At 50.4% G+C, this 20,445-nt stretch overlaps 5 protein-coding genes across 5 annotated transcripts; 2 read left to right on the top strand and 3 right to left on the bottom strand.

The window, feature by feature from the left end:
• Positions 1 to 166: 166 nt before the first annotated feature.
• On the bottom strand, positions 167 to 1,736 carry BKA67DRAFT_131639 (uncharacterized protein). The gene is made up of 3 exons (XM_046095003.1): positions 1,427 to 1,736; positions 864 to 1,369; positions 167 to 802 (listed from the first exon to the last, which is right to left on the bottom strand). Exons 1-3 carry the CDS (start codon positions 1,574 to 1,576, stop codon positions 235 to 237), a joined length of 1,224 nt encoding a protein of 407 aa, XP_045951179.1. The 5' UTR covers positions 1,577 to 1,736; the 3' UTR covers positions 167 to 234.
• Positions 1,737 to 3,383: 1,647 nt separating this feature from the next.
• On the top strand, positions 3,384 to 4,997 carry BKA67DRAFT_596079 (cryptococcal mannosyltransferase 1-domain-containing protein; the record flags this gene model as incomplete). Its single annotated transcript, XM_046105255.1, has 2 exons — positions 3,384 to 3,472; positions 3,545 to 4,997. 2 exons carry the CDS (start codon positions 3,384 to 3,386, stop codon positions 4,995 to 4,997), a joined length of 1,542 nt encoding a protein of 513 aa, XP_045951178.1.
• Positions 4,998 to 6,363: 1,366 nt separating this feature from the next.
• Positions 6,364 to 9,582, top strand: BKA67DRAFT_527875 (uncharacterized protein; the record flags this gene model as incomplete). The annotated part of the gene is made up of 3 exons (XM_046098901.1): positions 6,364 to 6,910; positions 6,969 to 7,140; positions 7,320 to 9,582. 3 exons carry the CDS (start codon positions 6,364 to 6,366, stop codon positions 9,580 to 9,582), a joined length of 2,982 nt encoding a protein of 993 aa, XP_045951177.1.
• A 789-nt stretch (positions 9,583 to 10,371) lies between these two features.
• Positions 10,372 to 12,759, bottom strand: BKA67DRAFT_542210 (uncharacterized protein; the record flags this gene model as incomplete). The annotated part of the gene is made up of 1 exon (XM_046101071.1): positions 10,372 to 12,759. One exon carries the CDS (start codon positions 12,757 to 12,759, stop codon positions 10,372 to 10,374), a length of 2,388 nt encoding a protein of 795 aa, XP_045951176.1.
• A 1,685-nt stretch (positions 12,760 to 14,444) lies between these two features.
• On the bottom strand, positions 14,445 to 17,043 carry BKA67DRAFT_596077 (Cel3e-like protein; the record flags this gene model as incomplete). The annotated part of the gene is made up of 6 exons (XM_046105254.1): positions 14,445 to 15,765; positions 15,816 to 16,064; positions 16,167 to 16,312; positions 16,369 to 16,526; positions 16,581 to 16,895; positions 16,950 to 17,043. 6 exons carry the CDS (start codon positions 17,041 to 17,043, stop codon positions 14,445 to 14,447), a joined length of 2,283 nt encoding a protein of 760 aa, XP_045951175.1.
• Between the last annotated feature and the right edge of the window lie 3,402 nt (positions 17,044 to 20,445).

The raw sequence follows: 20,445 nt of genomic DNA, 5'->3' as shown, positions 1-20,445 counted from the left end.
GCACCCACTACTTGCCAAATAATTATGGGTGGCTTTTTCTTCTTCTTTTTTTTTTTTTTTGGTGGTGGTGGAAGCAGGGAGTTTCTGCGGTGACTTGAAGGCAAGAGCCTGTACAGCTAACCAGATTGACATGTTTGAAGTCAAAAACACAGGTACCGTGGGAAATCCGGGTGCTTGAGTAGGAGTTTGTTCATGACTGCTATGCACTAATTATGTAATCTAAATCTTCAGCCTCTAGACCATCCGTTCAGACCCCGCTGCAGGGAGATCAACATGTGAAATGCGAAAAGAAACAGATGTCCGCTTGAATGAATCATGGTGTAATGGTGGTGGTGGACTCAAACGATTAACCTCATCCATAGACTGGATGGCAGTTATGGTTGTCCTCACACTACTGGTCTCGGTGGTGAGTGATAGCTCATACGCTCCACCCGGCACATTTGGTTTGTCGCCGAGCGCTTTCCAACTGCCTGTAGCCGGGCTTCGTGTGGGTGGGGATTTCTGCAGCTTTTTGATTTCTCGGTTATGACCCCTGAAGATCGAGCCGCTCCTCGCGCGAGAGTAACTCGGTCTACTATAATGACGCGGTAGGGTACCGGTTACATGACTGCCACTTCGAGTAGCCACCAGGATTTTCAATTTGCGGAAAAGCGGCTTCAAAGTGGCTAGAGAAGACGCAGTCAATCCCAAGCCGATCTCAACAGTGCTCCAAATAGCCAGGTCTGTAAAGTTGTATAGGTAGTCAGGGTCGGATAGGACTTGTTTCGCGTATGGTATTCGAGCAATCGTTGCCATAGACGCACTGAGGGATAGAATCAGCACACATGTCACGTGAGAAAATATACACATCGAGAAAAACTCACATTGAACCCAGTGACAGCACACATGCGACCGAGATCTTGGATCGTCGGTCCATCTTTGCATTCCATAGGATAGAAATTGGTAGCAATGCCAATACCCAATCCGAAACCACGCTAATGACGAAAGAGAGATACGTCGGTATTGTTGCCATGGCCTTGCCATTGCAAGTACCACTCACTGGTTGGGCGGGATCATACCGGTACCAGTAGAATTGCACCGGCTGACACTGGAAAACAACTACAAAAACGTAGAATGCTGCATAGAGGCCGGATACAACAAGCAGGGTCCAAAGCGTAACGCACTGCCACCTCTTGCCCGCGCACAGTCGTAGGAGCAACAGGCCGACAATAAATTTGACCAGTGCCGCGATTATGACATATGCCACTTGCCCTGCCCATTTGTAGAACAGTGCTTGGGGATGATGGTCCAGAGGGACGTCGGCAATGTGTGCACCAAGTCCGTAATGAACGCCGAGTAAGCTGAACGACGAGTACGCCGTGTACAATATCTGTTTCGAAATTCTTAATTCAGCGATTTTAAGAAGCCGGGTTTAGACCATACATACCAATGTAATTATAGCCAACCAATCTTCCGCGTAGAACCGTCTAAGAAGGAAACCCATGGTATAGCACCTTAAGCTAACCGACACCCAGCACAGCGCCAGGAGCACTATTACCACAGCTTCAAGCTGCGGCCCTCGATCTTCCGCGGCCATGTTGACCCTTCGTCTGCTCCCGATCGTTTATATGTCCGTCGATGGTGCCCCTTGTGTTTACGACCTCACGGCAGCTAAAGTTCCGTCATGTTGGCGACCAAAAAACGCAGCATTGACTAGACATTCATGCCGCGCGACCGTTGTTCCGTCATGGAAGGGGAAGAGAAAGAAGATAATAGCAAGAAAACGAAGTTGACTTTCCAAAGTGCATGCAGCCAGCGTGTGCAGTCTCATTTAAGCAAACCTCGACGAAATTCTGGGAGGACTAGTATGTACGTTGGTCTCCTGTCAAGTGACTAAGACAAGTAGAGGCAGCCAACCATGAGCGGCGGTGCAACTATTGCAAGGGGTCTGCGCCCACAGTGGCGGGTAGTTAATGCTGTCTTCCCCACAACAAAGCTGCAATATCCCAGTTCCACAACAGCCATTCGCTACATTTTCCAACATCGCATTGAATGGAAAGACCTGGCCGATATACATTTTTCTTATTGGCCAAATGAATCACCAATGGCGTCCTCCGCAAGCTCCAACACAGAACGGCCCGTTGATGCTGGCTGCTCTATCCCAGGTTGCGGGGAATAGCGATCGGTTGTATAAGTAGACTTGGTGTTAAGATAGGCCAAGCTGGGGGACTGCAGTATCCACTGTAATATGCCGACTTGCAGCTGCTATGGGTCATCTACTCTCCATTCCCAGTCGAGCCAGTCGAGCCTTGTGATAAACTCAGACCTGCCTTGTGTTGCTGGCCATAGTTCTTCAAGCATCCGATAAGAGGTGCGGCATTGAAAGGGAGCAATTGTAGACGAACCAGCCAGATCTGCCGGCGAAGCTCTGGCGGTAATTCGGAGAATATGATGAACTCACCTGGTCTGTTCATGACATCTGGATGTAGACGGTGCTGGTCGTAATGGCCAGTTGCCAGTTTGCTTCGATTGTGCCTCCATGGTCGATATAAATGCGGCCGGCATCCAAGATACAATCGTAACTTGTGAAGCTGGGCCGAACAGTTGCGAGAGAGGTATGCAAATTGTTGGCTGCATTTAAAAGCGGAGTATGCCGCCACGAAAGCTTCCATGCCTCCCACTTCAAAAGCCCAGCTGGTGTACTGTACGGGTCCTTAGTACGCAACACATTTATCAACCTAGGTGCTTTTGTATGGATTGTTATGACTATAAGAGAAATAAAACAGTCTCTTTTATGAGCTTTCCATTTAGGCATAGTGAATGCAACATAGTTGAACGGATGCAATTATGGAGTGGCCTTATTATATGCGCTGCAATATTTCTGAGTATGCATTTGTCTCGCAACTACATAGTTGCTCCGCCGCCGACATAATAACTACGTAGCTAGAACCTTCGCCAAGCAAATGCCATCTGCTGTACTACATAGTATGCAGACAGGGCAGACCACCACACGGGGTTCGCGATCGGAAGTGCTGGGCAGGGCTTGAAACGAGCGATCGGCCCTTGCGAGGCCCTTGGGAATCCGGTAGGTTGCATAAGCTGAATGGCTAAATTTGACCACTACAGCCGACCTCCCCATCCCGCCGGAGCGGAATAACTAGACTACTAACTTCCAAAAATAGCCTTGGCGGGACTGCTTTAGGGGCTTCATTATTTATCCCCAGCAATTTTTGACAATGCGCCAACACCTGACGCGACAAAATGTCGAGTGAGAGCACAATGCGATAAGCATAGTTCAGCGGTCAGTGCGTGAGTTCTTTTTTATTTATTCATAATATATAAGCATTCGCTACGGCCCATACGGTCTCAACTGCGATGATTTATTGATCAAGAGCAAGGCCTCGATGAATCAACGTCTGGCAGCTGAGAAGCGGGTCGTCGTCCCGCACGATGATTCGGCCGGTGGTTCACGAGACCTTTCCAGCGATTATTCGTGGGATTTAGAATCACCAACTGAGCCACAAAGTCAATCGGCATCACTGCTCTCGAGAGATGAAACACACAGGAGGCACTGGAACTTGACGCCACGGAAATTTCGGCGTCTTATTCGTAATGTCCCAATCTTTAAACTCGTCAAGTACATCCTGGTTCTGGTCGTGGTGCTCGCCGTTGCCACTCCCATACTCGCTCCATCTTACACCAACCCACCGCCACAGTATCGAGAACTCAACGCTCGGTGTGCTGGAGCATCACCTAACAACGGATGTGGAAATCCCTTTGAAGAAAAGGTGTTTATCAGCGTAAGCCTTTACGATAAGAATGGGCATCTGGCCAGTGGATCATGGGGCAAGGCATTGTTGGAGCTGATTAATCTCCTCGGGCCGGATAACGTTTTCCTTAGTATCTATGAGAACGACAGTGGCAACGACGGTGCACGCGCACTAGAGGGTTTGAAGGAGAGGCTTCCTTGTCGGCACAGGATTGTCAACGATGCACACGTGTCTTTGGATGGTTTCCCGACAATAGTCATGCCAGATGGCACGGAACGTGTCAAACGGCTTGCGTATTTGTCCGAGATACGAAATCGAGCATTGCGGCCACTCGACACACTCGACGAGACAGAACTAGGCGTGGGTCCAGAAGGATTTGACAAGATTTTGTTTCTCAACGACGTCGACTTCCACCCAACTGATGCGGCAAACCTCCTCTTCAGCACGAACTTGGGGCACGATGGGCGGGCGAATTATCTTGCAGCCTGTGGTCTGGATTTCATGCAGCCCCTCCTGTTCTATGATCTCTACGCTCAGCGAGATGCTGAAGGTTACAGCGGGGGTATACCCATCTTTCCGTTTTTCACTACCGAAGGTCAAGGCCTATCGCGAGCTGCAATTCTTGCTCAGAGTGATGCGGTACCTGTTAGATCTTGTTGGGGCGGTATCGTCGCTATGCAAGCAAGATACGTTCAGAATCTCAACAAAGTGCTGCCAACAACGAATTTCCAAGAAATTGGAAGCCATGTAATCAATCCCGCGGTAGCGCAGATTGTGACAGCCCCAGTACGTTTCAGGAACGAGCCCGAGATATTTTTCGATGCATGCGAGTGCTGTCTGTTTCTCGCAGATGTTTCGCAAGCCGCAAAAAGCATGGGAGCTCAAGAGCTAGGAACATATGTCAACCCTTATGTGCGCGTTGCATATTCACAAAGCACACTGGGCTGGCTGCGCTGGGTTCGGCGATGGGAACGTCTTTTTGTGATTCCGCAGTGGCTGATCAGCAAGATTGTGGGATTGCCAACGCACAACCCACATCGGACAGTTCAGCAAGGCGAGCCGTTTACGGAAGAGATATGGACTGGACCACAGCCGGGAAGTTGGCAGTTGACTGAGCGAACAGGTCGCAACGGCTTGTTCTGCGGAGTACGTGAGATGCAGTTGGTGCAGACCGGCGGCCGCACAACAGACAAAAATTGGGAGAACAACAAGATGCCGCCAGGCCAGATCCTAAAATTTCCAACGTAAGCACTACACAGTCTGGAACTGTAACATAAAACAGACGGAAGGACGTAGCCCCTCGAGACAAAGCTGTGTCACAACCCTTGAGACGGGCTTTGTTTTAGGTGCTGTTGTTGCAAGTATAGTCGAAACGATTGTGGCAATAGGCAGGATTGATAGTTTTGCCATTTGGTTGATACAATATAATACAATACATACCACATTGGTAGGCACTGCCCAAGATACCATGTATGCACTGGACTAACCTTGTCTAGTTGACCATTTTATTTGCCTGCTGGTTGTTATAGATAAAATATGGTTGAAAAAGGACCAGGCCCGTCTTTGATTGCTTGCTGTACGAGAGTGGCTGGTAACGTGTCAGGGTCTGTGCTAACATCACCTGCACTTTATACTTGCGGCCGCCCAAGGTGGATTCATTGGCTGATTTGATTGCATAACTTTACGTGATAACCATGGGTGGTACCTAGCATGTGTGTCCGTATGGATCCGTATCTATCTTTAGGCTGTGGAGGCAATCTAATTTTTTGGGACACTTATTCTTGTGGGCAATCCAACAGTTACAGGGCTGTTAGTGCCAGGCGCAACAACTGCTGGTCACGAGAGAAGCACGCCGGTGGGCACCAAGATGGGCTGCGCTGAAACATCCCAATTTCAGTAAATCTGCGAGTCTTGGCCCGTTGGGCTCAAACATCATAATCGCCATGATCCCCATGCCCCAAATGATCGCGATCCTTCGAGGCGTCGCTTAGCAGCTCGGAGCTTGGCCCTGCCTGTCTCGAGTCTCTTTTGTTTGGGCCCCAGGGCCCGCAGCCAAACAAGGTGTGGCTACAGCTTAGTAGCATAGACTACGGGTCCGTACGCTGGGCAGGCTGCGGGTCACTTCCTTCCAAGCCTTACGAGGCGTGCAGCTCGCGAGACTCTCGAAAGGTCAGCACTTGCGAGCGTTATTACCTGTTTTGGTAAAATGATGTGGGACTTGTTGAGGCTGAGATGCTAGTGCAGGAACTCACCGCCCGAAGGATTGAACGTGAGCATCTCGACGGGAAAGTAGGACCCGTGTGTTTGGCTCTCACCAGTGATTATCTATGGCATCCTCAAAACTGAACGTCCAGGGCTATGCCTGGTGCTGGAGTCCTTGAAGACCCGCTCACCCTGCTCCTGCTGTGGTCCACGAAGGATCTGCTAGGCAGCAGAGATAACAAGATGGACATGTCGTCCGTTTTCACCGTATGAGAGTTCTATTATATTTTATTTTATTTTATTCTAGTGCCTCAACATCACTCGCTGCCCTTGGCTATACAGCTTGTCGCTCTTTCTTGTGACGACTCCTTGCCTACAGCATCGGACCTTCAATGGCCGTTGGTAGTTCAACATGACAGCACCGCAATACAACATCAATGCGGCCGACCTGCCCCAGGATCCCTTCATACCACAGGCGGAGCACACAACTCCTAGCTTTCTCGATACCGGCGCTTGTGTCTGCGCGCTTCGAACGACGCCAGATGACAGTGGTCAAGACAGTGTGACGGCATGGCAATGCATTGGAAACCAGACACAGAACGTATATGAGGCCACCACCGGCAAATGGTTCAACACGCTCCACGGTGGCAGCACGACAAGCTTGCCAATCTACGATGCATCTAACGGTCCCAACACCGCTACCACTTTCCAATGGGACGCCGCACAGGATCGTTTAGTCGAGGCATCGGGCCAGACTGGGTTTGATATTTACGATCGAGCATGCACAGCTGTGAATCAGACTACCTTCACCACGGCATTCTATAGGACCAAGGATGCAATTGCTCGGAATGAAACACTCGTCGATGCTGCGCCGTGTTATAGGGGGCCCGAAGCGATCCCCATCCGCATCCAGACTGCCGAGGAGTGGGAGGAGAAGGGCTGCCTCGAAGGGTTCTTATGTTTGTTATATTCCAAACTCTCACGAGAAGCTAAAGTGTCATTGCTAATATTTGCTAGGTGCTAACAACACCGTTAATAGCTTGCCCCAATACTGCCCGCCTGTGACTGATTGTCAAACATCCCGTTTGTTTGGGCAGGTGTGTCAACTAAGCGGCACCAACATAGGCATGGGCCCGTTCGAGCCGATAGTGTGCCAAGCTGGGAATTATTGTCCCGCTCCTGGAAACAAGTAAGTTCTTTCGATTCCATCTACCGATCCCATCAACTACGCATTGTTCCTGGCAAGGCCTTCGCTTGTCGATCATGTATGTCCCTATGATACTCGTGACTTGAGTAATTTCTCTCAGCTTTCATATTCCTACGTAGAGATCTCTGATGGAATTGAAAATGCTGACTCGAAGCTGATAGAATGATTCCATGTCCCGCGGGTTCCTATTGCCAGCCCGGTGCTGCAACACCAACACCCTGCGATATCGGGAGTCGTTGTCCAGAGGGATCCGTGTTTCAGCGAAACTTAATACCAGTCATAGTCTTGCTCGCGATAGATGTCGCAATTCTCGTGGGCATAATCGTGCACGGACTTCGCAACCGGTTCCGCAGGACCACGAGCGCGCATTCCGCTTCTCTGAACAACTCAGCAAAGGTACCCTTGAGAGCCATGTCGGTCAAGGCATCCGGATACAGTCGTTTGGATGATGAGACTGAGCACGACCAGGAGATGCTACCCATGGAAGACACATATATGCCGCGCGGGGACGCGTGGCATGGATTCCATGCCGTTCTCGATATGGACTTTAGTAGGGGCATGTGGGCCGAAGAGCTAGAAAACGCGCAAGGCATGACACCTCAACTTCGATCATTTGTTGAGTCAATGCGAAAGGCTACCGACGCCGCTCATTTCGGTCTTTCGTTCACATACTCCAATCTAAGCTTCCAGCCGAGGAACTCCGCCAGGATGATTCTCCAGAACGTCACGGGCTCTATCGAACGTGGAACAGTCACGGCTGTCATGGGTGGCTCTGGAGCGGGTAAGTCGACGTTTGTCAATGTCTTGATGGGCAAAACCAACCAGACTGGTGGGTCGGTTGCTATCAACGGTGTCCCAGGGAAGCTTAAGCGGTACAAGAAACTCATAGGCTACGTTCCTCAAGATGACATAGTGTTGCCTGAGCTCACGGTCTACGAAAACATATTACACTCGGCTAGGATCCGTCTACCGCGGACGTGGAAGGATCGAGACGTCGTTGCACACGTTAATTCTGTCATTGATTGCCTCGAATTATCTCATGTCAAAGACTCCCTTGTGGGTACCGTCGGGAAGCCTGTAATCAGTGGTGGTCAACGGAAGCGTGTGAGTATTGGCATGGAACTAGCTGCTGCACCCATGGCCATATTCTTGGATGAGCCAACTTCCGGTCTGGATGCCACAGCTGCTAGCTCGATCATGGCGACACTCAAGGCTATTGCACGGTTAGGCATTTCTGTTATCGTCATCATCCACCAGCCGCGTATGGAGATCTTCGAGATGTTGGACAACTTGGTTCTCCTTGGCAACGGTCAGCTCATCTACGAGGGGCCAGAGGCAGACGTTCGCTTATTCTTCGAAAGCATTGGCTATCGCTTCCCGGCTCATAGCAACTATGGAGATGTGGTCACAGACATCATCACTGGAAATGGTCGCGCCTACAAAAGCAGTGGTAATATTTCGAGGGAGTCGCTCATTGACTATTGGGCCAGTTCGCACCATCGTTCAACTCGAAATAGCCGAGCCGAGTCAATAATCTCGGTCAGCAGCTCGTCGATGAGCAAGGTTTTGAGGACACGAGGTGCATCTCGACTCAAACAGCTTTGGCTCTGTCTACGACGTGCGATGTTGCAGCAGTCCCGTAGTATTGTCACATTCTGGAGCGAGATGTTGCTTGCGTCCATCGCCGGTTTTCTTATCGGTCTGGCGGAGAACTCCAAGAACGGCGTTCTCTTCACCGGCTTATACAATCCCCCATTTGAGATTTTGTCTGTTGCTATGGATATAAAATCTACGCCCGAAACATCACTTCTAGTTGCTATAGCCATTGGGCTTGTAGCTGCAGCTCCTGGCGTCAAGGTTTTCTCCGAAGAGATGCTTGTACAACGACGTGAGTCAGAGGCTGGCCATTCTAGACTGGCATATTTCTTGGCCAAGTCAGCCTCGGTGGTCCCGCGTATGCTTCTCGCTTGTTTACACTTCACGACGTGGTTTATGCTGCTTTCTGTCCCGATCATTTCGTGGAACTTGGCCTTTTTGGTCAATCTCTTGTACTTCTATTGCATCTACGGCCTGGCGAGTTTCTTAAGCATGATACTACGAAGAGAAGATGCGCCTCTCTTTGCCACTATGATCAGCCTCATTGTCGGTGTCTTGTGTGGTGCTGCACCACCCCTGAGTAATGTCAAAAAGTGGCATCTGGAATGGCTGTGGCGGGCGAGCCCTGGCGTCTGGTTGGCCGAGATCTATTTCGGACAAATGGTTGCGCCTTACGAATATTTATACAACACAAAACTCGCTGCTGCGAATATGGGCTTTCACTTGGATTGGTTTCAACGGAACCTCGCAGTCCTCCTCGGAATTGGTACCTTGTACAGGCTTCTAGCTTACGTGGGATTGTTCGCTGGAAAGGGGATCCGACTTTGAAGGGCATTGCCAGGCAGCGGTGAAACTAAGGCGCGAGTTGGGAGTCCCTGTTGATTGTTTCTTGAGATACCCCAGTAGATTATACTCATAGATTATACTGTGCATTTTTAATGATATTTACTTGGATATCATATCGAGAGGACAATTTCGGAGCTGACAGTCAAGGTACAGAATTGGCTTGCGACGTTGGCACGCGATTGCATACGAGGCCTCGAGACTGTTGCGCGTGTCAAACCTTCAGGTGCAAATCGCCGAAAAGCCTTCATCAGACGTCATCATACGCTTCATCACCCATCCTCATTTCACAATCAGCCTCATGGTCTTGCGTAAATGCCGATATCCCCACTGATTATACTCTACGGGGTGTGCCCTCGCATAGGTATTGTCATGTCATAATTGTCAAAATAGAAGATTGCCGTATTCAAGCCAGTGGTATTATACATGCACCGAAGCTACGGTTCGGCTCTTGGGTTCTCCTAGACACTAATATACATACATGACATGCAAAGTGAAATATTTAGAGTATTGCCTACTTTTGGCTTTCGTATAATCCTATAATTGAATAGGTATTGAACGCAAGGGTTGTTTTCGAATAGTGGACAATGCCCATTGTATTATTATGTGAGATGTTTGATCCCATAAGTAAATATTTCCAAGGAGATGCCATACTCCATCTGCGCTAGAAGAAAAACTAAAAAAACCTAAGCGAACTAGCACACCTCATTTTTGTTTCGTTTGTACAGTAACTAGGTCAAACCTAGTGGCGGTAGAAAGCCTAACGCCTCAACACTATAGCATCATCATTGCCGCAGTGATAGCGACGACACCGAACATAGCGGTAACAGCCTGCACTGCAGAAGAGCCAGCGGTGACGAAGGTAGAAGTAGGTCTAGCGGTAGCAGTGGTGTTTGAAGAGACACCACTGTTGCCAGTTGTGGTGGTAGTAGGATAGTGTGCGGCGTTGGAGACAGAGCTACCAGAGCCAGAGCCAGAACCAGCAACGGGGTATCCCGAGGCAGTGGCAAGGAGAGTCGAGAAAGTGGTCGCTTGAGTGGATGCACTGACACCGATAGCATCAGTAGCGGAAACTGCGAACGACTGGCTAATGGCGGGATAACCGGCACCAGATCCAGATCCAGAGTTGGAGCCGGAGTTGGAGCCAGAATTAGCACCAGCGCTCTTGGAAGGCGATACGCTACTAGCAGATGCCGAAACGGCATCGTTGGCCGAAGTGCTGTAGCCCGGCCGACCTTCAGTCTTTGTGACAGGGGAAACACTAGTCGAGACAGCGACGACCTCAGTAGTGGTCTTGCCAACGGGGCAGTCAGTAACCTCGGGAGCACATGAAGTAATGGTGGTGGTCTTTGTGCTGTAAATCGTGTTGGTTGTGAAGTCGGCAGGAATCTCAGTAGTGGTAGGCTTGGGAGATGCACCAGACTCTGTAGCAGCAACGGGACACACAGTAGTAGAGACTGCGACAATTTCAGTGGTGGTTGAGCCAAGAGCGGGGCAGTCTGTGACAGAGGCAGCGCAAGAGGTAATGCTGTAGGTACGAGTGCTGTAGATGGTGCTAGTAGTATAGTCTGCGGCGCCAGTGACGGTGGGGATGCCAGACTCAGCTCCGGTAGCAGATGCGGCACCGGATTCGACGTAAGTAGCAGTGACACCACTGTTGCCGCTGCCGTTACCAGAGTGAGGGACGGAGCTTGCGGTAGTCGAGACTGCATCGGTGGCAGAAGCACTGGAGCCACCGTTACCGCTACCGTTATCAGATCCAGATCCAGAACCATTGCCGGAACCATTGCCAGATCCAGATCCGCTACCGGATCCGGAACCAGACCCACTGCCTTCACCCCCGGCACCAACAGACAAAGTAGCTCCAGCTCCTTCGCCAACGGTTGCAGTTACTCCAGCGTCGCCACCTAGAGTTGCAGTGGCTGTAACGCCCCCGGAGCCACCAGCACCACCGCCGTTGCCAATACCAGATCCGGAGCCAGAACCGTTGCCAGAACCAGATCCGCTACCGGATCCGGAACCAGACCCACTGCCTTCACCCCCGGCACCAACGGACAAAGTAGCTCCGGCTCCTTCGCCGACGGTTGCAGTTACCCCAGCGTCGCCACCTAGAGTTGCAGTGGCTGTAACGCCCCCGGAGCCACCAGCACCACCGCCGATTCCAGCACCAGAACCCGCAGAGGCAGTAACAGCATCTGTTGCACTGGCCCCACCACCGATTCCGCCACTAATTCCGCCACCAACGCCGCCTCCAAGACCAGCAGAAACGGTGACAGCATCTGTCGCACTGGCGCCGATGCCACCTGTAGCCGTGATGGCGCCGGTGCCGGAACCAGAACCGGAACCAGAGCCGCCGGCGCCGATGGTAATAACAGCTGTGGCAGAAGCACCCCCACTGATATCAGCGGTGGCGGTAATCTCGCCACCGAGACTTGCGCTCACGCCAGCGCCAGCACCAGAGTTGACACAGGTGCCACTAGCATAGGCCGAAACACAAGTACCGACGTTGCCAGCAATGCCAGAGATGATGGACAGGATGCCCTCGACCCCAGCGCTAACACCCAGTGAACCCAGATTGAGGCTGGCACCGGCACCGAAGAGACCGCCGATGCTGACACTGGCGCCGAGGTTGAGATCGGCGGTGATAGCAATGATAGCATCAAACAGAGCACCTGCGGATGCTTGGATATCTACAAGGGCGTCGCCGTATACAGAGCAGCCGTTCAGGCCAGAAACAACGTCAATTTTACCCTGGATGTCGGCAAAAAGACTAGCACAGGCTGATGCGAAGCCAGTCAGGTCTGCGGAAAGACCGATGAAGTCGGTGAGGCTGATGGAGCCAGCAACGTTGCAGGTGCCAACGGCGGCATTGATAGTGGCCAGGACATCGGCCAAAGCAGATATGGAAGCGCTCAGATCAGCACCGGCGCTTAGGCCGAGGATAGCGCTGTTGCAGGTGGACACCTTGGCTTTGCAGCCTCCAAGAGCATTTGTGATGACACCAACTCCCGCAGAGGTAGAGCCTGAGGCGGATCCTCCGATAGAGACCGAACCACCTCCGCCGAGGAGGAGGTCAAGGCCTGTGCGCTTGTTGGTTTGAAGAGACTCGGCTGAGACGCCCAGCACGAGGGCAAGGAGAGCAAGGTCGCGAACGTTTCTCATTGTCGCGGTATTGAAACAGGGTTTAGGGATTGTATAAACAGGATATGAGTTGAAAGAACTGACACAGTCAGATAGAGAATGTTATTAGCGAGTGTATGGTAAAGAGAAAAAGCGAATGGACTTGGTACAAAATGAGAGAAGACTGCAGAACTGAGAAACAAATCGAGAAGTCTAGGGGTGGCAGAAGGCCTCTTATACCAATCTGCAAGCAGTGCCTTCATTACCAGCACCACGTATTGGTGCTGGTCTAGACATATCCCCGATGTGCTCTGAAGCTATGTTGTGGTTGAAACCATCAACTTAGGGGCTAAAGAGGGTGAACTGAGCTACACCAGCCAGCGTAGTGACAGAGAGCCAGAGCACTTGGCCACAGTTCGGGTTGCCGAATTCACGATCTGCGAAAGAGCTACCGGCTCGCTGGACCACGTAGATCAGCCGCTGCGGTTCGGCGCTCGATAATCTCGGCAAGTGTTCAGAAAGAGGCAAGGTGGAGAGAAGAAGGAAGCGTCTGATCCAATGTCACCGCCTCACCTGAGAACTAGTACCTCGTGTTGCGATGTTCGCGTCTTCAGGTCGAGCGGCATCATGTTTCATAGCTAGGCGACAGTTGGCACAGACTTGTGAAGGCATCGTTATGAGGCATAGTGTGGAAGCAGCGTTCAGATTGCAGATTGCTTGCAAGGTTGCCAGGCGCGGGGACTCAGGCTTATCCTTGCTTGACCACATGCTTCTGGGGACGAGTCGTGACTCTATGCTACTATGCAATAAGTCATTCCTGACCCTTTCCGGATGCGGATTGCACAAATGACGAAATAAGCTTGATGTGCATCAAAACGTCGCGCCGGCGCGGTTCTGGCATTAAATCCTCATTTAACGTTGTGGAGCACAGGCACTGTCACGGTGGCGATCGCCCCACCTAGCGAGGCAACTAGGCCTTAGTGGTATGAGGGTCTAATGGCGGGAGCAGGACTACTGCCGCTAGAGGCAAGGAAATAAAGGGTATCATGTAGTTCGAGTTCGGGAAACAACCAAACATCAAAGCACCGAAGAGGGCTCGGACACTTGATGAGATGATGAGACGGATGGTCCTTTTGTTCATCTCAACCACAACAGCCATCCCATATCGGAAGAGGAAAAAAAAGCCCTGACTACTGTCAACATCAGTGGAAGTGGTGGCATCGTATCTGTCGTCCGATATAGTCACACACTTGGGACACGAATGGTGGGCGCAGCCGTTTCCCCGACCAATACAAATAAATCACAGTTGTTCCCCTCAGAATCGCCGGCTGTGCCTCGTTTCGTTCAGCCTTATCGCAGACCATGGAAAGCGCCTTCCAGCTGGGCCCACAGTAGAGATGAATAAGCTTCACCAAAGTCCATCCTGAGGTTTCCCAGCCTAGCCGTACTCAATGTCCGTGACACTTGAAGTTGGCGAGTCACGCCCTCGGCTAGGCTGCCAAATCCTCGAGTCGTGTCAGATCATGCCCTGTTTAATGGGGTTGGTCTTGGACAACACGGTCTAATTAACTATTTGACATTGCTTACGGTCTTCCGAGCTGGTACATAGGCCTAACCTGACGGCTTAAGAACGAAATAAGCAAATTTTACCGTGGAGCCTAACGTAGCTCTCGCATCACGCTTGTTGCCTCTTCGATCTCACCTTGTTGTGGTGAGATCTTGGCTCTCTACACCTGAACATTCCCTGTCAATCTGATGTCCCGACTGCTGGCTCCCACGAAAATGCTGTAGTTTCCTTCCTGTATCTTCCATTCCTGCGACACCACATCCCAGACACTCAAATCACGTCTTGTCAACTCGAAACGTATTGCCCCCGAATCTCCTGGTGACAGGTGTGTCTTCTCGAAGCCGCGCAACTGCTTCGGGGGGCTGTTCGGAATAGCGATGTATAGTTGTGCAACCTCGGCGCCTGCTACCGGTCCAGTATTTGTGACCGCGATGTTGACTTCTGTTACGATATCCCACAAATCCCCGCCGGGCTGCGTGACGGCATTCAGTTTGGTCGAATCAATTGCCAGTGCAGAGTACTCAAAGGTCGTATAGCTGAGCCCAAATCCGAATTCGTAACGCGGTTCGATATCTTTCTCGTCAAAGTAGCGGTAGTCAATATAGACGCCCTCGGTATAGTCACATTGCGGGCTCGTGTCATTCGAGTCCGTGCGATTGCATACGTGGTAAACCGAGTAGTCGCTCTCGTTCTTTGCCAAAGTGTAAGGGAGCTTTCCGGAAAAACTTGCCTCGCCATAAAGCAGATCGACAAGAGCATGTCCGCTATCCTGGCCTGGCAGATGTGCCATGATCGTCGCAGTCACATTCGGGTGTTCAATCCATTGATCCACCAAACGGACACCGACTGTGTGAATCACCACTATGGTGTTGGAGCATTTCGAAGCCACGTTTAATATCAGCCCATCGCTGAAGTCATCACGCAACCCGTCCCTGTCCCAGCCTTCTGTCGATATGGCATTGATAAAAACCAGGCATGCGTCAGATGCTGCGTTGATTCCAGGATTGGGCGAGTCGAGATCCCAGTTTACCCACGTGCCATCAGCCGCCGCTCTTTGTTGAATCGCGCTTAATGGGTCAATTATATAACTTGGTGCATTGGCACCAGCTCGTCCTCCTACGACTATAGTACCGCCTTTTGCCGCCTGGTCGAAATGCCGTTCTGTGCCCAACACGGCCTGTGCCATCTCTGGCGATGAAAGGTAACCGAGCTGGAAGACAGTATCGGTGTTTTTCGTTCTTGGGACTGTGGCGTCGTAGCCGAAAATAGAGAGCATTTTTGGCTTTCCTTTGAATGGCAATGAGTTATTGTCGTTCTTCACAAGCACATGGCCTGCTATGGCGCCTTCGAGTAGGATTGGTCTAGAGTCCGGTACTCGTGCATCAATAGGTTCGTGTGGTAGTGTGAGATTTTTCATACCAACTCCCGGCTCGGGGAAATTGGTACCGTTCTGTTGGACAAGATACCATGCCGCAATGATACTGATATCGTTAGCCACCGCGCACGAGCCGCTGGAACACTGAAAACATACCGGGTGGCCATGTCCGTGACTCGAGACTCGTCAACGGTGCCGTTCGAAACTGCTGCGGTTAAGTTATTGCCCCAGCTGCCACCTCCTGGCATGAGCATGTCCAAACCGGCGTTTGCCGAGTTGAGGTCATGCTGCGCATTCCAGTCTAATAGAATGAACCCTTGGAAGGCTAGCTCTGTTTTTAAAAGACCATTCATCAGCTTGCTATTTTCACAGGCATACGTGTTGTTCACTCGATTATACGAGCACCTTGGAGTACATTAGTGTTGATCCCACAGTAAGGAACTGATGAGTATCGCAACGCGTCGCCTTGAACAGGTTGAGCACTCTTCGAACTTTGTGACCACTTACATAGCTGATGCCACACCCGCCTTGACAGCATCCATGAACGGCCACATGTAGAACTCATGCAGTGTCTTGTCGTCAATGTTGGAAGAAGCAGCTTCGACGCCAAAATATGGTCGCCTGTAAGTCTCCTGTTCGTTGGCGATGAAGTGCTGGTCAAGGCACGTTAGAAAACAGTTCAGAAACCGAACCACCACCGGGGCCCCACCTTGATCATGGCAATGACGCCGGCGTCCTGGGAGCCTGCGATTGTCTCGGCGTTGAGTCGACCCGACAGGTAGGGGTCAACCGAGAAGCCTTCAAAATTCCGTCCTGCGAGTGGTGACCTGCCTAATGGACCAGCGTTTGGTCCGAGCATGACATTGACTGTAGTGGGGAATCAGTAAACATGACGTCTTGACGTTCAAGCCGATTCCGTACCTCCCTTGGCCTTGAATTCCTTTCCCATGTAAAACCCGCGTTCGTAGGTCAGATTCTTGTCCCAGCTGGCGCCTGAATGAATGGCAGAGGGATAGGAGCTGACCATGTCGGTGGCCCGAACCCCATTTCCAGCGTCGTGGAGACACATGCCAGGCCAGCCAAGTCGGGGAACAGTACCCGTATTTCCGGCGCATATGTTATCAGCGACAGTGAAGCCTCGTGTGATGTTAACCTTTTCCTCAAGTGTCATCTGGCCCACCAAATCATGAGCACTAGCATAGGCGCTGGCCCAGATGCCTTTGCCAGATCCCAGCGCTGTTGCTCATGTTAGCAACTGTAGCGACGCTGGGCCCTCAGAAGGAGACACACGTGAAGGATAAGTGGGAGGCGATGTGTAATAGGATGCTACCACGCAGACCATCGAAATCAGCACGAGGCTGACTTGTGCTATTGTTCGTTTCATACTGGCATGTCTTAAAGTATGATAAAATAAGAAGGAAGAAGAAGAAGAAGAAGAAGAAAACAACCACCCGAGACGTCAGAACGGGGAATAACAAGATGTAGTTGGTTTTCTGCGTGGGGAGTAGGCGGGGAAACCGGACCGGAAATTTACTAGAGTGAATTGTCTTATAAGTTCAAAGTTCAAGATCGGCAGCACACATGGTGAAGGACGGAAGTTTGGACCACTAACCGACCGGGGGTATATCAACCAATCGCGGGGTTTCCTAGGGCGTTACCGCTACCACAAGCCCTCCGCGCGGGGGTCACTCTGCATCCTCATGATGTTCATGGGATCCACCATAGGTCTCACCGCTCGTACGGATCCGTTTGTACATAAAACGCCGCGGCTTTAAGAGAGATTATTAACATCATGACGTTTAATTTATAATAAAATAATTTAATTTACTGATATTATTATTTTTTAATTATAAATTATCATACTTTATTAATTTTATACGTATTAATTTCTTATATTATATTATTATTTAATCAGCGAAGTAAGATATGTACATTTAATATACGTTATTTATTATATTTTTATTTTATAAAATAAATTAGATAGTAAATGTTAATTATACTAGCATAACAAACCTATAGTTAGAGAAGTGTTATATAAAGCCGAGTAATTACTTATCTACAGCATTAGCGTAGCCAATGCTATGGCTGGCCAAAGACCACTGTTAGGCGTGTTGGTGTAGCCAACGTGTGGTCATAGAAGAGTGTTGTATAAAGCATACCAAGCTACCTATCTATGGCATTGGCATAGCCAAAGCTATGGCTGGCCTCACGTCAATGCCATGGCTGGTCCAGGGCCAGCCCTGTGTTAGTCTAGCCTAACAATAGAGACAACGTGTTGTTGGATTTAATGAGTGCGGCAGGACTTTTTGGGACATAATTGCTTTGCACGGCCTCTTGAGTACTAAGAGACATGGCCATGGTGTAAGGACTCATGGAAGACGAAGAAACGACACTTCTTAAGCCCCGTGCTATCGCAAGCTTTGGCATTCCTACTGGTGGCGTGAGTCTGACAGGTGGCCTTTGACTAAATGAAACAGACGAAGGGGAAGAGGTGAGGCTGGGTGCCGCTTTGCATAAGGCGACTATACAGTTCGAATGCTGCCGCTGGCTTTCTGCCTCGTTCTTTGTCCTATGGCAAAAATTGCGGAAAGCCAAAGTACTAGCTAGGTTCATGATTGCATCGATCAACCTGATTAATTGCATATAGAATTACAAGGCAGTTCCGGGCTAGCTTGTGGACGAGTGGCAATACGAGAATGACTCGGTGTCGATCGACCTAGAAGATATTGAAGACAATACTGAGACTAAGAAATTGATATTCGCAGTTGCACGGGCGATGCCGTTACGACAGAAAAGAAAATTATATTAGAGGACCTGATCAGCTGGAGGTAGGCGATAATCTGTATCTACCCGTAGACAGTTTCAAGCCTACAAGCACGAAAATGGTCCCACACACCTTGTTCTGGTTGAAGAACGTACGGGCAGTAGTGCTGAAGTCGAGGCCATGGAGCTGAGCGACGGTGTGGTGGGTGTTAAGAGAAGAGCTTCGGTGCCTTGGAACACCCGATAGAGCTCATCCCAGTCGCCATGACCTCATCTTGACTTTGTGCTCAACAACACTCTGAGAAAAGCGCTGGAGCTATGTCCTTTAATTCTGGTGGCCACGGGAAGATAACTTCCTCTCTGCGGCATCCCATAAAGAATAATAAACCGGTAAGCCAACGCATGGTCCTTAATCGCGGGAATCCATCGCTGTCTTTTTTTTTTCCTTGGAGAAGCGAACTTGGAGGATACATACCGATCGAGATCGTTATCATCGTAGTCTCCCGGTGTAGTATCTCGGGGCCAGGAAGCAGTGAAGGCATAAGACGGCAACGGCTCTGCGTGCGCCTCCTCGTTACAGATGAATATTGCACTCGCGTTTTGGAACCCTACGAGTGTGCCAAGCCTAAGTGTCCTCCCTGATCTATCGCCCGGACGACCTCTTTCGCCATGGTCCTCATGGCGCTCTGGGAGAAGCTTTCTTCCTAGAACTTAGCATTATCTTTGTTTTGCGCATCGTGATTTAGTTGGTCCTGAATCGTTTCAGCAAGATAATTCTGCGACAATGTTCTAAGCTTACCAGTGAGCTAGACAAGCCTCCTCTGCTTACGAAGCTTTGAGTTACCGCGCGGTAAATTAATCTAGAGAAGGCTGTCAGGGAAACCTACAGTCTCAATGAGTTCTCCAAGCTCCTAGATATGTCCTTTTGTCAGGATCCCGTCCGGCGTGAGATCCACTTCCGTGAAGCGACAGCCTTTATTAAAAGAGAGAATGTACTTGTCGCCGGGTGTGTAGAACCTATCGAAAAACCTTGCCATGAGGAACTAGGAGACCGTTATACTCGAAGCCAACCTACATCTTAGGAGAACGTAGTAGCTAGAATTGTCGAGGATCTCCCCGTTTAGCAAGTACATGGCCAGCGTGGCTAGGCTGAGACTGTGTTCTTTCTTCTTAAGCTTATCCTAGTTTAAGCGTATGGAGTACTGGCAGTAGTTCGCTGTGATGGCGAGACGGTCCTATGGACCTCTAACATCTCTCTGCTCAATGTCTGCAATGATGCAAGAGGACATGGACTGGGACTAGGAAGCAGAATCGTGTATTTGCTAGCTGCGCTTAGGATGTCTCGAATTATTTCCCGGTTCTCCCTCGTTAAGTCTTCGAGGTCCTGGATTGCCAGACACAGCTCTCCAAGCAAGTCACCAAAGATGATATGGGATCATTTTGCTTTCTCAAGAGCTCGGCTATGCCCTATTAGAAGAGTCATGCCTATCTCGGCGCGGTAGTTTTCTTGGTAAATCCAAGCCCGAAGCCACTATGTGTCGCTGGTGATCTGATGTACTAGATGGAGTGCTCGCTTCGTTACCGATAGCTCTGCGCCGTCTAGGAGACGGAAGTGGCCGCCGAAGTCGGATTCATTGACTAGCTTCTGACCCATTATGAGCGCGAGGTGTTCCAGGTCTTTCAGCTTCTCAATCTGCGTCTCGACCAAGCCTAAGGAATAGTCACTGTACTTATACACAAGATTTATGGCCCGAAGGCTCTCTCTTGTCTTGACGCAAATATTGTGATTGTAGTGACGTCAGCCTTGACAGCGTGCCTTTTGTGGGATGCTGTGTTTGTCAATCTATAGTCAAGGGATATGGTGGTGGTCCATGTATCTTAGCACACGGTTGAGGACGCGGTCTTGTATATGCGATAGCCAGCGATGATCGCCGTCTCTGGTTTGTACCTTGTACACGCGGCTTTTTCCCGCAGCCTTGTCATCGGCATGCAGTTGCCAAGCCCACGAGACGGCGACATAGTT

This window comes from Truncatella angustata (genome assembly GCF_020726525.1).
Source record: "Truncatella angustata strain MPI-SDFR-AT-0073 chromosome Unknown BKA67scaffold_13, whole genome shotgun sequence".
NCBI lineage: Eukaryota > Fungi > Ascomycota > Sordariomycetes > Amphisphaeriales > Sporocadaceae > Truncatella > Truncatella angustata.
Note: the sequence above shows the minus strand (reverse complement) of the source record. Positions and strands in the feature narration are given on the sequence as shown.